At 36.0% G+C, this 15,000-nt stretch overlaps 1 protein-coding gene across 1 annotated transcript in view; it reads left to right on the forward strand.

Annotated features, from left to right (window-relative positions):
- The window catches only part of LOC135198327 (uncharacterized protein DDB_G0271670-like), a 168,397-nt gene that overhangs the window by 106,646 nt on the left and 46,751 nt on the right, over positions 1-15,000 (forward strand). The window contains exon 4 of the mRNA XM_064225898.1: positions 4,010-4,307. Within this exon, the coding sequence (XP_064081968.1) occupies positions 4,010-4,307 (298 nt within the window). The remainder of the gene's footprint in view (positions 1-4,009; positions 4,308-15,000) is intronic.

Below are 15,000 nucleotides of genomic sequence, written 5' to 3' on the forward strand. Positions count from 1 at the left end.
AGCCATTTCCTGTGCGTTTATCATCACCTTGTTTTCCTGCATATTTTTGAGTATTTTTGATAATAAATCGTTTTAATAATAACTGCCATAAGAGTTTGTGCATTCAGTGGTTTAAAGTTAGTATATTCCCAAAAGAGAGGAGAGTAAGAGAGAGGAACAAAAGTGGGTTGAATCTCCAATGAAGAGATGAAGTCTGTCCCGTAAAGGAATGAATGTTGTGGGAGTCACAGCCGATGTCGAAATTTCCTTTGTAAACTTACTGATAATGTGAACATAACGTATATTGCAACCATGTTTGATCTTGTTGAAAGGTTGATAATAATCCTGTAGATAAGCATATATTGCTGGTCGTTCTACAATTTTGTTGAGAATGTTGATCAAAGTTCTCATGTTTCCTGTACCGAACAGATATGAAAAGAGAGAGAGAGAGAGAGAGAGAGAGAGAGAGAGAGAGAGAGAGAGAGAGAGAGAGAATTCATTTGGGGAAATGGAAAGGCTTATCAAACTCTTCCTATAATAAAGTCTGCCAATTTTTTTTATAAACCCTGTTGCAAAGAATGTTTGGATTTGATGAACAATACTTTTGGGCATCTTTAAAGTTAGCTTTGAGCGTGTTCGATCTATTAAACTGCGTTACAACAGTACTCAGACAACAAAGTCTAAATATTGTTGAAAATGTGAATGTCATCCGTAACAGGAATCATTACCTATGGGACAGGAGACCATTAAGCCACACCCAACACCCATGAAGAATTTTTAAGCATTCTTAGAGGGGAGTAAGGAAAACATGACAGTCTCTTCGTGACCACAACTGACATTCAGGGCATGACTGCTTTAAAGAAATGGACTCCACCCCGAAAGTGATGACAGATCCGCCTCCTTGAAGGCAAATTGGTTTAAAAACATGGAAATACAGAGGAATAAAGATCCCCAGATTCTGGAATTAATTGTGTGAAGGATCGTCCAAACGCGTTGATCCTCGATCCCACTATTTACATTCTGTACCTTGGTGCCAGAGCCTCTTAGAAGTGTCCACGATTTACTTTTAGTACCTCGGTGCCAGAGCCTCTTAGAATTGTCCACGATTTACTTTTAGTACCTCGGTGCCAGAGCCTCTTAGAAGTGTCCACGATTTACTTTTAGTACCTCGGTGCCAGAGCCTCTTAGAAGTGCCCACGATTTACTTTTAGTGCCTCGGTGCCAGAGCCTCTTAGAAGTGTCCACGATTTACACTCAGTGCCTCGGTGCCAGAGCCTCTTAGAATTGAGCGGATCCTTAACCATGACTGTTGTGAAGTCGTATACATTTTCTTTTTGAGTACATCACCCCTTTTTACTGTATAAGTTGTGTGAGATATAAGGATGTCCTTAGTGTCCGAAAGCAGCATTTATAATTATATAATATCTGGTGCCTTGTATTGTCCAGTTTTAGATGAGTTATATCAAACTGTTGTTGGTTTTCGTAGGTGAAGTGTTTTAGAAATGTTTTATTTGCCTTCATGATTTCACAATAAGGGGAAGACGCTTACACTTCATTATTCTTACTTGGAGCGAATTGTTTGGCCAAAGATTGTATCTATTGAAATAGCTATTTGCTTACATTATTACTTTACCCTAATGGCCTCTTGCTCCTTTAAATCATAAGCTTAATTACTAAGTTAGTCATATGAAACCCCATTGCCAGAATTAATTTGTATCTAAGTTTAAGTATGATGTTTCAATGATGCTCTTACTATCGAGAAAAAAAGGCAAATGCCTGTACAACGTTTCCTCATATCAATAAGTAGCAAATTACATTCTGAGCCTTAGTTTTGTAGAGGGGAGTGACTAGTTTTCTTTGCCTGATCTATTTACCGTAACTAGCAGTTTTAGTGACAAGTATTATTTACAAGTTTTAAGTGTTTAAGGTAAAATAAAAGTTAAGATAGAGGTTTCGAGTGCTGGACCAGATTACTACTCTTTGAATCATGTTTATTTTATTTTATATAACCTCTATCTTTAACTTTTTTCATGAACCATTAAATAACTACTAATTGATATTATTTCTCATATTACTACTTTTCAGACATCCTTTTTCCATCTGGATTAATACTGGAAGTTCAACTATTTATTTATATACATTATATCGGTTTATGGGTAGACATCCTTATCATTTTTTAGACACTATCTAGTCTTTTCTTGATAGTAGCTAAGTAGTTGTTCATGTTACAGCGTCAGGGAAATGGTAATCAATCATTTCCTTGTCATTTCTTGTCGTATTTATTTAGTGTTTATAAGTCTCGTAAATTGTTTCATTCGTAAGCGTTGATCAGACTTATGCTTTATTTTCAAATTTCACTGCATCATCCACAATGGATGTTGATGCCACGATGGTTATAGTTTTTCTTTCTGAAAATCAATTTAACATTAATTCATTCATTGTACAGAAACTCCCGTTGGTTGGTTTCTTGGCTGACAGAAACTTATCTCCGTCACTATGGTGATTATGATTTATTCATCTTTTTGAATCTCGTTGGTATGAAAAACCTGTTTTCATCAGTGTTGTTATTTTTAAAATAAGCTCTAATTAGGTAGTTAATGGCCATTTCTTTGTTCCGTACATTTGCAAAAGAAGCTTACAGCATTGAAGTAGTATATTATCGCGTGAGGATTTTGCCCTACAACTATTTGCTTATTGTTATCTGATGCGTTGTGCATTATATAGCTCAATCTGTTACTTCCTTTACATAAAAAACAATTAATCCTAAAGTGGAGATTGACTGCTGTTATAACGCATTAAAATCCTAACAAAAAGCCAATGCTAATGTTTATTCGGCGAGAAACAGAATGATTATGAGAATAAATGTCCTTTGTATCACTCCCCTTGGGGAACCGCGGTAAATTGCTCCCGAATGTCTCTCTCTCTCGTCCCTCCTCAATTACTTTTTCGGGGGGGAATTAACGACGCGACGTTAAACATGGTAAAACATCACTAATTGATAGTCCTTGTGATGAAACCCCTGTTTTTTAACCCTTTTTATGGTCGGCTGTAAAAAGAAGACTTAGCTCGAAGGAAGATTTTTTTTTTTTACCGATTTTTTTTTTTTTTTACCGAGTGATTTAGCTTTGATACTATACCTAATTCAGGACTGATATAACGCGTTGACGAATTGTTATTTTGATTACATTTTACGTGTAATGTTGTGTAATGTGTATAATCCATTATTTGACAATCAGTGTCTCTAGGTTTGGACTATATTTATAATTTACTTTCTGACTAAGACTATAATAACGTTGTTATTCTCACATCTCTGTTGGGTCCTGCAATAATTATGTTGTTTAACGTAATATGCTCTCTCTTTCATATAGAGTCGTAATGTTCTTTTTAAAGTACACTTATTGTGTTGAATCTATCAATATCTTAGGCATAGAAGAGGTTTGTATTTAATTAAGAATATCATGGTTGGTGTAGTTGTCTCACAATCATAAATCCAAATGCAGTTTGTATAGTTTTCATTTATTTTTGTGTTAGTTTGCTATATTTCAATTATTATTTTTTTTTTCGTCGATTGGTTGTCTCATTTTACTATTGATGTAATCTTCGTGCTAACTTTGAAGGTAAAGTATAATTTTAGTCAACTGATTTAGCGGCATTGATGTATAATAAAAGAAAAATTTACATGTTAAATTCATTGAGGTATGTCAACGGTTAAATGCTGTAAGGCCAGAATGTGAAATGATTAACAATCCGAAGTTGAGACGGAAAAACATTATTAATTCGGTGAACTCTGCGCGTAATGAGTCAGTTTTTCCATATGTCTAATCATATTGGGCAATCCTTTTTTTTTTTTTTTCCAGAGCCCTAATGCGGGTAATGTTAGTCAAATGTGCTCAGTCTGGAAGGATAAATGGCGAATGATGTGCTCTGGTTGAATATGATTTCGTGGCAGCATAATGGAGGCGAGGTAATCTGGCCATCTCTTAACATTTTCCCCCGCCCTCACCTAAATCCCCAAATTAATCCCCTAAAGCCGTCATTTCTCCCCCGCCGACGTCCTCCCTCGGGGCTCGCCTTCCTCCTCTTAACAAAAGGTCGCTCCTGCTCCGCTCCTGCTCCTGCTGCTATCCGCCAGAGGAAGGGGTACGCCGCCGCCGCTGCTTCTGCTGCTGCTGCTGCTGTTGCTGACCCTACTGCTGCTGTTTCGCTGTTTCGCCTGCTTCTTTCTCTTCCTGCTCTCTTGGACCATCTCCTCTTATTCCTTTCTCCGCTTTTTCTTGGAATTCATTCTCTTTCTGCTCGTTCCACATCTGTGTTCATTCTGTGTCTGTGTGAGTACTCTTGCCTTTTCTGTGTGTGGCCCCTGCTAACGAGGGCTCTGGAACTCTGCCTGCTCACGTAATTCCTTGAGCTGCAATGTCCAAGATTTGGTTCCTTCACTCCCCTCTTCTTTCCTCGTTCTTTTTTTTTTTAGTGGTTTTTCAAAAAAGGATTTCTCCCTTCAAATTTTTATTCCTTCTCTTTTTAGCCATTGCCTTTGTCTTCCTTTTTTATATTTTCTCCCTAATGATCTTTTGCAAACCTCAAGGCTAAATATAATTTTTGTCTCATTCTGCCTTTGTCATCCTTCTGATCCCGACTCTTCCCTGCTCCTGGTGTTCGCTCGGCATCAGTTTCCCTTCGGGCATAAAGCATTTTGGGCTTCCGGTAATCTACGTCAACTTTTTTATTGACGAATTGTTTCTGCCGTTAATGCCGATCTTTCTTGCTTTCTGTCGTGCTCAGTATTTGATTTACCTTTATGATTCTCAGTCACTTTGCTATTGAAGATTCCTTTCTCTTTGCAACGTTTATTTTGGTACTTATTGGCAGTGGATTTCTGTTGGTTTGACATTGAATTTGAATGTATTTTGAATGACGAGCCATCTTTTTTATATATATGTTTTCCGATCTTTGCCACTTAATTTTCTCATCCATAGTTGTTTTGTGTTGTATGTTTTTAATGGCCCACAACTTCATTTTATTCTTTCTCTCCTCAGAAAGGAATTAACTGTCAAGGTTCCTTTATAGGTCTAGTTGGGTCGCTTTGATCTTTGTGTAACTATTTACTCCTGGAATGAGCTTCTTTGCGTTAACTCTTATACTCTAATTACCAGTGATTTACTGACCAGATCAGCTGTCACGTTCTGTTCATGTAAACTGACACCTTTCAGTTAAGTGAGAGACGGCAAGTACATCCGATTAGAATAAGTGTTTGTTTTCTTCGCCCTTGATGTAGTGACAGCACTTTCTTCACCCAAGCGCCATCAGCTGCACAACCTCCACTGTTCCATATTTTTCCTTTCATTTTACTGCTTTCTTTTCTCTTTTTCATTTTCGTCCTATAATGGCCAACATTCATTCTTTCCCGTACTTTCTGTGTGTGTGTGTGTATATATATATATATATATATATATATATATATATATATATATATATATATATATATATATATATATATATACTTATGTGTTTATATACGTTCATTTACAGTTAATTTCTTTCAAAAGAGCCATATGAAGTTACTTTCACTCACCTTGTTTTCTTCTTTCTACAGGTGATATACAGTTACATTCCTTCTTAATATAATGAGAAGAAAAATAATTTAGAGGTATTGCCACACACCTACAGACGAGAGATTAGAAATCCGCACCAGTTATTTGCTTCATAAACGTTTTCATCAGATTGTCTGGAATGTTAATTTAATTACACAAGAAATCTTAAATAAACGTAAGAGGGATCATATTTCTTTTGTACAATCAATTTCATCTAATTTCTTGAAGAGACTTTTTTTTCCTATCACATAAAATGTCTCATATAAATGGTTTCATGTGATTGCTGGATGGATCTCTTTTCCTTACTTAAGGTTTTCATATAATTGCTGCAATGATCCATTATGTTTACACATAGGACCTTATCAAGTTGGTGGGACGGTTTCCAATAATTGAAATGATCTATTTTGTGTATGCAAACGGTCCATCGACTTTCTAGAAGGGTTTGTTTCGGTTACAAAAAGGGTTTCATCTAATTCAATACTAGGAATGTCATGATTTGTTTACAAAAAGTCTCCAATAATTGATGGAAGGCTCTCTTTTGTCTGAAGTGAAGATCTCATGTAATTGCTAGAATGGTCTTAGCTAATAGCTAGTATGCAAAATGTCTCATATGATTTCTGGAAGGTTTCTTTTGATTGTACAAAGGGTCTCACCTAATACTTAGAATGGCCTATTTTGCTCACGCAAAGGTTACTATCCAATTGATGGAAAGATCCCATCTGTTTATGAATAGAGTCCATTTATATTTACTAAAACTCTTCATTTATTTGTTTCCTATGCCTCAGTGGCCAATATCGAGTTGGTATCAAGAAATTTAATTAAATATTACAAATGATATCATCGAAATTCTAGAAGTTTCAAATGCTTATTGTAATTGATGTTCTCCGTTGGTGTTGATCATTAGGTCTTTTATACGCTGAAAAATCGTTTCTGCTCTCTGAGTAGCCTTGATCTTATTAACGACTATTTCTTCTAACCCAGTATATCACCATTTCACCTACTGTAAAACCTTTTAGTGGAAAAGGTCTCACCTTTTACAAATATTTTGCCAACTTCCATAGATAGCTTTACCAGTTCGCTTTAAGGGTTTTGTTAACTCGCTAAACGGGTTACAATGAACTCGGTAGGCTGATTGGTTTAGATTGAGTTAGCTTTTGCCAGCACGTGCCCTTGCTTACGAGCTGCCCATAATGTGGGTATTGAAGGGTATAAGAGACCTCTTGACTATTTATAACCCAACAGAAACGTACCAGTTTTACTAAGTTGTATCGGGTTTTAGTTCTCGGTAGAAGTAGAAGGAAACTACTGAAATGGCTTTGTCTACCCGTTATCCGTCCGCACTTTTTCTATGTCCGCCTTCAGATCTTCAAAACTGCAGAGGTTACAAGACTGGAAATTGGTCTGATGATCATCCACCATCCGATTAATCATGAAACATTCCAAATTGCAGCCCTCGAGCAGAAGTATTTATTTTATTTAAGATTAAAGCTAGTCATACTCAATTGCGCCGAAGTTGTTTGATTTAGCATTTTCGAAAGATTTTACTATTTTTCTGATTATTTTTTTTTTACCAGGTGAAAAGAAAGGTTAAAAAGTTGATAAAAGGATTTACCAAGTTTTGGGGTATTTAAGGGATTCATTTAATGATTTCAGAGGTCGCATTTCTTATGTTTTTTTTCACATTTGCCTGAAAAGTCTTTTACACTAGGTTTCAAACATGGCCGTATAGATAGTTTTGATCCGCATTCTGGAAAGGCTACCTCTTCTTAGTAGACGTTATCTGATCTTTAAAAGGTACATTCCTGTTACACGGGTTTCATCTTTGATGTTTTTGGTTGGTGCACCTTTTTCTGATATATGTAGTCAGGAATGGAAAAGGTCAAATTAGTGAAGATTTACATTATATTGTTAAAACAAAACATTACCTAAAATCATTCAACATTTTGTTAGTCTTTCGTAGACAAGAGTAGACTGCGAAATGAATGTAAGAAGATTACTGATAATTTGATTAGGCAAACTGCAAAGTACCGAAAGAAATGAAGGAATTAATTCAGTTTTACTCGAAAATTTAATTATTTTACTTATATAGAAAGAATCACTCCGTCACAGGAGGTACCCTTTAAGTGAAGTAAACAAGCAGTTTGGTTAAATATTCAAGACTCATATATTATTTTGTTTTTAAATTTAGTACCGAAGGCAGTTGAATATTCAAGGTCTCTGTCTATTTAGCCTGTCCTTGTAAATTTTGAAAATGGATGTCTTGTCCCACTTGACTATGAAAGCTCTTTTCATAATACTGTAAATATTGTATTTCAAACACTTGTAAACAAAAGTTTTTTGTTATATGACTGTTCTTTTGTTTGCACTGATTTTAGTGAATGGTTAACATGCTTACATACCGTCTTGTCCGGATGAGATTTGTTCATAGCATTGTTTTTAATAAATTTAAAGACGAAAGTAGATGAAATTTCTTATGCACCAGCAATATCACCCATTTGTTGTCTGTGTTTATAATTGTTCCTATTTTACTTTCGGTAAAATGGGTATTTCTTTTATGTTTGGTGTTTTAAGGAAGTAAGATTTTTTTTTTATAGGGAAAACGAGCAAAAGAATCAATATTCGCGTGATGCACGTACCGATTTTCACCCCATTATTGCTAGCATTTATCTATCTCTGTAACGTGTTAACCGATACATTGGAGGTACGAAACACCATTGAATTCCAACGTAATTATGAATGAGATCGATCGGCTGCTATGTCGTCTTAATGCGGCATTTTGTAACAAAGTTTCCGCTAATGAGAGGTAAATACTATATGTTAATGATAAAATTTTCTTTCATAACATTGACTCCCCAAGCAAAAACATGAACGACGAAGCTTACTTTCAGAACTTTTGCTTCAAATAAGTATATTTATAATACTGTTATAAGCCGAGATCGCACGTCCTACTAATAGAGCTTTGTTCTCAAAGTTTACTTCAAAAGTAAATATCTGGATAAGAAAGCTTCAATTTATGAGTTATGTTCCCATGACAACTATCTTTATGATGAAGCTTAGTTTCATAATCTTTACTTCAACAGCGAATGTCTGCTAAATAAAAAAATCCCTTCTTAACCTTTACCTCAGGGACAAAAAAAATATTCATTTTATTGCTTTACTTTCAAAAGCAAATGTTTTAGACTCTTTGCACGCGTCCTTTATTGCGGCAGCTTTCACAGATAATCATGCGTAGCCTGGAGATTGACACGGTGCCAGTAGGGTCGAGCGTGTTAGGTGCTTAACTTCCTTGTGCGATCAAGGTGTCCAGTTATACCCCGACACGCGACATTTGTGCGTTATAATCAGCAGTGAAGGCAACGCTACAATTACTCAAGCCCCTTTTATATCAAGTTCAAACAAGTAATCAATATAATCAATGCCAACACTTGATGCAAGTTGGAGAGTCAATGTTAGGAAGCCAAAAAGTTAAATGCGGCGTGGAATACCCTTAGAGTTGTTCGTTGTCCTGCCATTGATTATCTGATTCTTCGTACCGGCAGCACTTGCTGGTGACCAATGACGACTGGCCATGCCTTGAATAGTAGTTACTCTAACCACAAGTCTTGGTTTTGAGTTACGGCTCGGAGATTAATCTTAGCGTCTTCGATTAACAATATTTTTCCGCGTTTATTTGTTGGCATCTTTATTACCCCCTTGGTTGGACGAGTATGATTCTTTCTTCCCCTTTCCCTAAGTCATACACTATTTTCATCTATTCTTTACCTCCTTCATTTGTTTGTTTATTCATTCCAAGTTACTTCTTTTTATGCGTAAATAAATGTGCTTACGTACATGATTCAAAAGTCTTTAGTTAGAGACTATTTAATGCATTTTTTTTTTCACGTCACTGTTTCTTTCAGATACTCGTGAAATTTAACATATATTGTATTTCGTTGCAGTCATTTTACCTTTACTGAGGAATTTAAGTCGTTCAATTAGATTCAGTAGTGAGCGACCTTCAACTGCTGCACATCTAATTTGTATCGTGCTGTAAGTCTTGCACCTTACTGGTTTGAACAGTAACTCTACTCTCTCTCGTCTTCTCATGAAACAATTTTTTGCATACAAGCTCCCATACTTTTTTTTTTACTTCATTTTCATAAGCAACAGGATCTGTAGCAGTAGTTAGGAGACTTCGATAGATATTACTTAACTATATACTTGCCAGTGTGTGTGTGTATGTGTGTGTAAGAGAAATTATGCTAACACTTTGGAAATGCTCTCGTCTCTCATGCAGTGACCCGGGTAAAAATGGCAGTAGATAAGTCTGTGCTTGCTTTGTCCACTGACCATTTAATGGAATCAGATCGAAAGAGCTGATCATCTTAAGAAGCAATGTTTATTAAAAAAAATTTTAGTCAAGTAATCCATAGTTATATTTCAAGGTGAGATATTTATGGCTAAAACAAGCTTTTTATTGCTCTGCGTTTTAGATGTCTTGATGTAGGAACAGAGATAATCAAATGGAAGGGTTTACACAACTGACTGATGTGAAGTTTCAGCAGTGCCTAGTTCGTGTAGTGTAAGAGAGGTCACAAGTTTTTCCTTAATTCTCTTAGTTCATCAGTTTATCATTAATGTATAGTGTGTCTGTAACCTTAATTCCCTTAGTTCATCAGTTTATCATTAATGAGAAGTACTTTCCTGTAATGAGAAGTACTTTCCTGATATTTAGGTGAGATCATGGTCAATTAGACAAATGCAAGCCGCCCGCCCACGCTACCCTGCAGTGGAACCCGGCGCAGCCCGTAATGTCTCCCCTACGCTCCCGACCCCCTACCCAGCCCCCACCCGGGATAAACAAACAAGTTTGCAGGAGGAGGGTGGATGTGCCATGTCTCCCTTACCCTCCTGAGCCCCTATCTACACCCCCCCCCCCCCCCCCGCCCGGGACGGACAAACAAGAAAGATCCACTCTGATTTTATTTTTATAGATGGTTTAAGAACGGCCTAAGTTAGTGATGGTAATCAAAAGCCCCAGTTAATTGAATTGTGATTTATTACAAGAGTTTCATTAGAGAGAAAACGAGTCGAGACATTTGTGAGGGAATTAATTTCATAGTCAATAATCCGTCAGGTACTTCGTGGAGAGAGCCAGCACGAGAATCAACCGGTTTGATTATACATTTACACCATAAAGTACCAGAACGCGTTATTCTCTCTCTACTTCTGTGTTACCTGAATCACACTCGTCTCGGTAATTTCTACCCCTGTGATTAATCTGCAACAGTAGTTAGGAAACATCGTTAGACATTATCTTGGTTATAATACTTGATCATGCGTGCAATTAATTATAAGGTAAAAGTTACATGTTAATGACCGGTATTCTATACCAGTCATCCGTTTCCATAATTAGCTTTCTTTATCTCTGTTTTTTTATTCATTAAATTCTCTTTATTTGGTGTATCTTCCCTTGATCTCATTACCTTCACATTTTGCTCCGTTTCCTTCATTTCTCATCCTCGTTTCCTTCATCTCTCGCTCTCATAGCGCACATTTTTCGATGCTGATGGAAAAATTGAAAATGAAGAAGAAGCAGGTGTTGCCTGGATCTGCTCGTTTGAAGAGCGAAAATAAAGCCTGAATATACTACATAAAGGCCGTTATATACTTAGGGAAAAAGAAACCCCGAACAATATATCGGATAAATGAACAACAAAGGGGTCGCGTCGCCGGCTGTGAAAAAAAGACACTGCAAATCACTTTTCCCTCGACATAAAGGTAATAATAATACGTTTGTGAAGGCGATGGGTTCATGTCACTGGGTGTAGGAGTGGTAAACACCAATTGTTAATTACGCATTTTTCGACTCGATTAAAGAGCATTGCTATAGTCTCTAATGTCTCTTTGTGTCGGTCCAGCCCCCTCTTTCTCTCCCCCCATCCCCTCTCATCCTCTCGCCCCCCAACCCCACCCCTCCATCCCCCAACTCCCCCCTCTACAGAAGATCGGAGTTGAAGTGAATGCAACGAAGGTGGACACGATTTGTGATCCAAGGTATTAGAAGTTTTTATTTTCCTTTTTTCTTGCTCAACTTCTAAGGGTTATTTTTCTCGTTTAATACTTTCCACTTCTTTTGTATATATTTGATGGTTGGGTTAAGATATATATATAAATATATATATATATATATATATATATATATATATATAATATATATATATATTATTATAATGTATAGTATATATATATATATATATTACATACACACATATATAGATGTGTGTGTATATGTGTGTGTATGTATGTATGTATGTATGTATGTATACGCACATCGAGAATAAATATTGCTCAAAAGTACTTCATATGTTTTTATTAATTTGGTGATGTGCTCAGTAATTTAAGAAACTATTTCGTCAAAGTACCAATCTTAAGCGATTACTAATATCACTTTTTATGAAGCGTGAATATTTTCTTTTTGTGCCCGTCTGGGCATATGTTGTTTACACAAAATGTTAAGTAACCTAATTCGTTCTATATCTGGTGCAAAATTGTATGTGATGGCGATGACAGAACGTAGTGCAATCGAGATATATATGTATATTATATATATATATATATATATATATATATATATATATATATATATATATATATATATGAAATAATGTTAACGTCAGCTATTAAAGATTAAAAGTATATAGCATATAAAGAGTAATTTGTTTTAACTAAAATACTATCAGAAGTTCGAGTGGACGGCTGCCAACTCATTTTAGATACTGCTGCCGTTTCTTGCAAAGTACTGAGTCTTGTTCAAATGTTTTTCTCTCCAAAGATAAAGGAGCATTCCCCCGACTTTATTCAACCGGGTTTGTATGCAAATCACACGAAGTTATCATGCAAATATTATATATTTATGAAAACGATATTTACTCACCAGTCGTTTCTCTGTTGTACGTAAAATGTAAGTCTTACTCGAAGCCTTGGCAAGATTTCAGTGTTATTCTGTATAAGAAATAACGGTAATGAGGAACATATCTCAAAGTAGACGACAAAAATACACATTTTGACTGTTACCGTAATGTCACTAAGTGTATTATCCCAAGACTAACCTTGTTTAGAGTCAATATGCTATGAGCATTAGGCAATTGTAAGGTAACAATCACCCCTGTCTCATTGCTGAGATTTTGGAATTTTGACAGCTTGGAAATTCTTAATAATGTACTTTGGTTATGCTTATTACAAGTCATGTTAGAATGGGTCTTCTCATATTTTTGGTTTGCAGTAAACTTTGTTCCCAAATTCTCCCTGGGATATTGACTCGATGCCTCTGCTGCCACCAAATCGACTTGCCATTCATTTCTTGACTCACTTGAGAACCATGTTTTCGATAACAATTTGATGTAGATTTCGACCCCATCGTTAGCCCATACCAACAAATGAGAAAGAAGTCTACTTACTGCTACGGCGTCATCGTAACTTGAAGAATAACAAACTAAGGAACTGAATACCTTGTTAGGAATTTGAACATGCTTGTTTCTTGACATACATAACAGCAACCTTCCCCCATTCTGTAAAGCCTTTATCTCTTTATTTTTCAGTGAAAATTAATGCGTCATTCATACCCTTGGCATTATATCATTTTGAGCGTTTATGAACAAACCAACATAAGACTTTTTTAGGTGGGAGGGGGGCGGGGGGTTGATGCCTCTTTTGGAAAATCTACCCCAGAAACAATGCCTCCACTTCCTGCTATTTCTTTTTCACAGGATTAAAACTCATCGTGTACCTAGGTAGGTATCTATACGTCTTATCTATCACTACTGCATTGGGCATTCAAGGTCCATGCCACACACGCAGCTGTGTCAGGTCCTTAAATTTGAATGCGCAATTTCCCTGGCATTATTTTCAGAGTAGATTAAAATATCAACCCACGGAACCAATGTTATTAGGAAATCACGTCTCCGAATTTGCATCCAAGTCAGATTGGGTTATCGAACATTATTGAAGTGCGAAAAAGCAGGAACATGGGTTCAAAGACCAAAACTTCACAGACAGAGTGTAGATAGAAATTTCATGAGTGGCAGCCGAGCGCAAAATAAATGTGAACCATATACTTGGTGAACTGGCTTACGTGCAGTTGCCATGTCCTCAAAGTTGCAGCAATGCTGTTGTTACGAGTTGCGATAATTCGACGCTGTGTGATAGTAAGATGTAAGTTTGATTGCAGTCATTTTTGCGAATAATATTGCGTACTGTCTGTAACGTTGTATCATCAATGATATACGTATGGAGGCTATTGCATTTTTAATAGATATTACGAATTTTATGTTAGCTAAATGAAAAATCTTTTTAATCTTCTAAAAGGTCTAAATATTGTTATGGATATGAAATAGCGCTGTCAGTATACCTTACTGTTTTTCTTATCTAATACGGTGGACATCACTGATAAATTTACGAATCTCAGTTTCATATCATCATGAATAGTTTCTTAATCTGGCATGACAGCAGCTGTAGTTGTGATGAAAACGTCGATCGAAATTAGCTACGGCAAGAATTGAACCTCCCAGAAGGAAGATAGGACAACAAAGTTTTATTATTATTATTATTACTCTCTCTCTCTCTCTCTCTCTCTTTTGATGTCGATGGTTGCAGCCTCGGCCGGTTCCTCCACCCACTCGATATCGAAGCATTCTTTGATGTTCCTGCATCGAACGGTTCTCTAAACAGATATACGCATTTGTCTCTTCTATTTTTCATTTCGTGAAAGCTTTTGTGTTGTGTCCATATTGCAGATCTCTTGGGACGAGTTAAGTTACCTTTACGTTTGTTTGTTTGTTTTTCTGAATTTTAAATGTAATACAATATTTGTGACTTAATTTTTACGGGAGATGATTCACGATTTCTGCGTTGTCTTCTTATAATATTCGCATTTTATTCTCGTATTGACTGATTTTTTTCCGTTTTGTTGTCCGTCGTTTTTCCACCCATATAGGATGAAGAGAAACCGATATGAAAGAGATTCAAGTGTTTTGCGGGAAAGTTTAAAGGACTTCTATAAATTGTTGTCCTTTATGAAGGAACATCATTGTTTTGGCAGAGGCGCACTATTTCACATAAATCTCTCTCTCTCTCTCTCTCTCTCTCTCTCTCTCTCTCTCTCTCTCTTTAGTAGAAGAACCACGTGGAATCAAAAGTTTGGGCGAGTTCTCTTTTATCAATTATCTGATTGATGGTGGATTTTTTTTATTACGAACTGCTTTGGCGAAGGTTACTTGTACGCTAACGAATACGAAACCGATACTGCTTTTATGATAATTTGCTATGAGGTGAGCTATGTATTGGTCCATATATATATATATATATATATATATATATATATATATATATATATATATATATATATATATATATATATATATATATATATATATATATATATATATATATA

This window comes from Macrobrachium nipponense, chromosome 22, assembly GCF_015104395.2.
Source record: "Macrobrachium nipponense isolate FS-2020 chromosome 22, ASM1510439v2, whole genome shotgun sequence".
NCBI classification, from domain to species: domain Eukaryota; kingdom Metazoa; phylum Arthropoda; class Malacostraca; order Decapoda; family Palaemonidae; genus Macrobrachium; species Macrobrachium nipponense.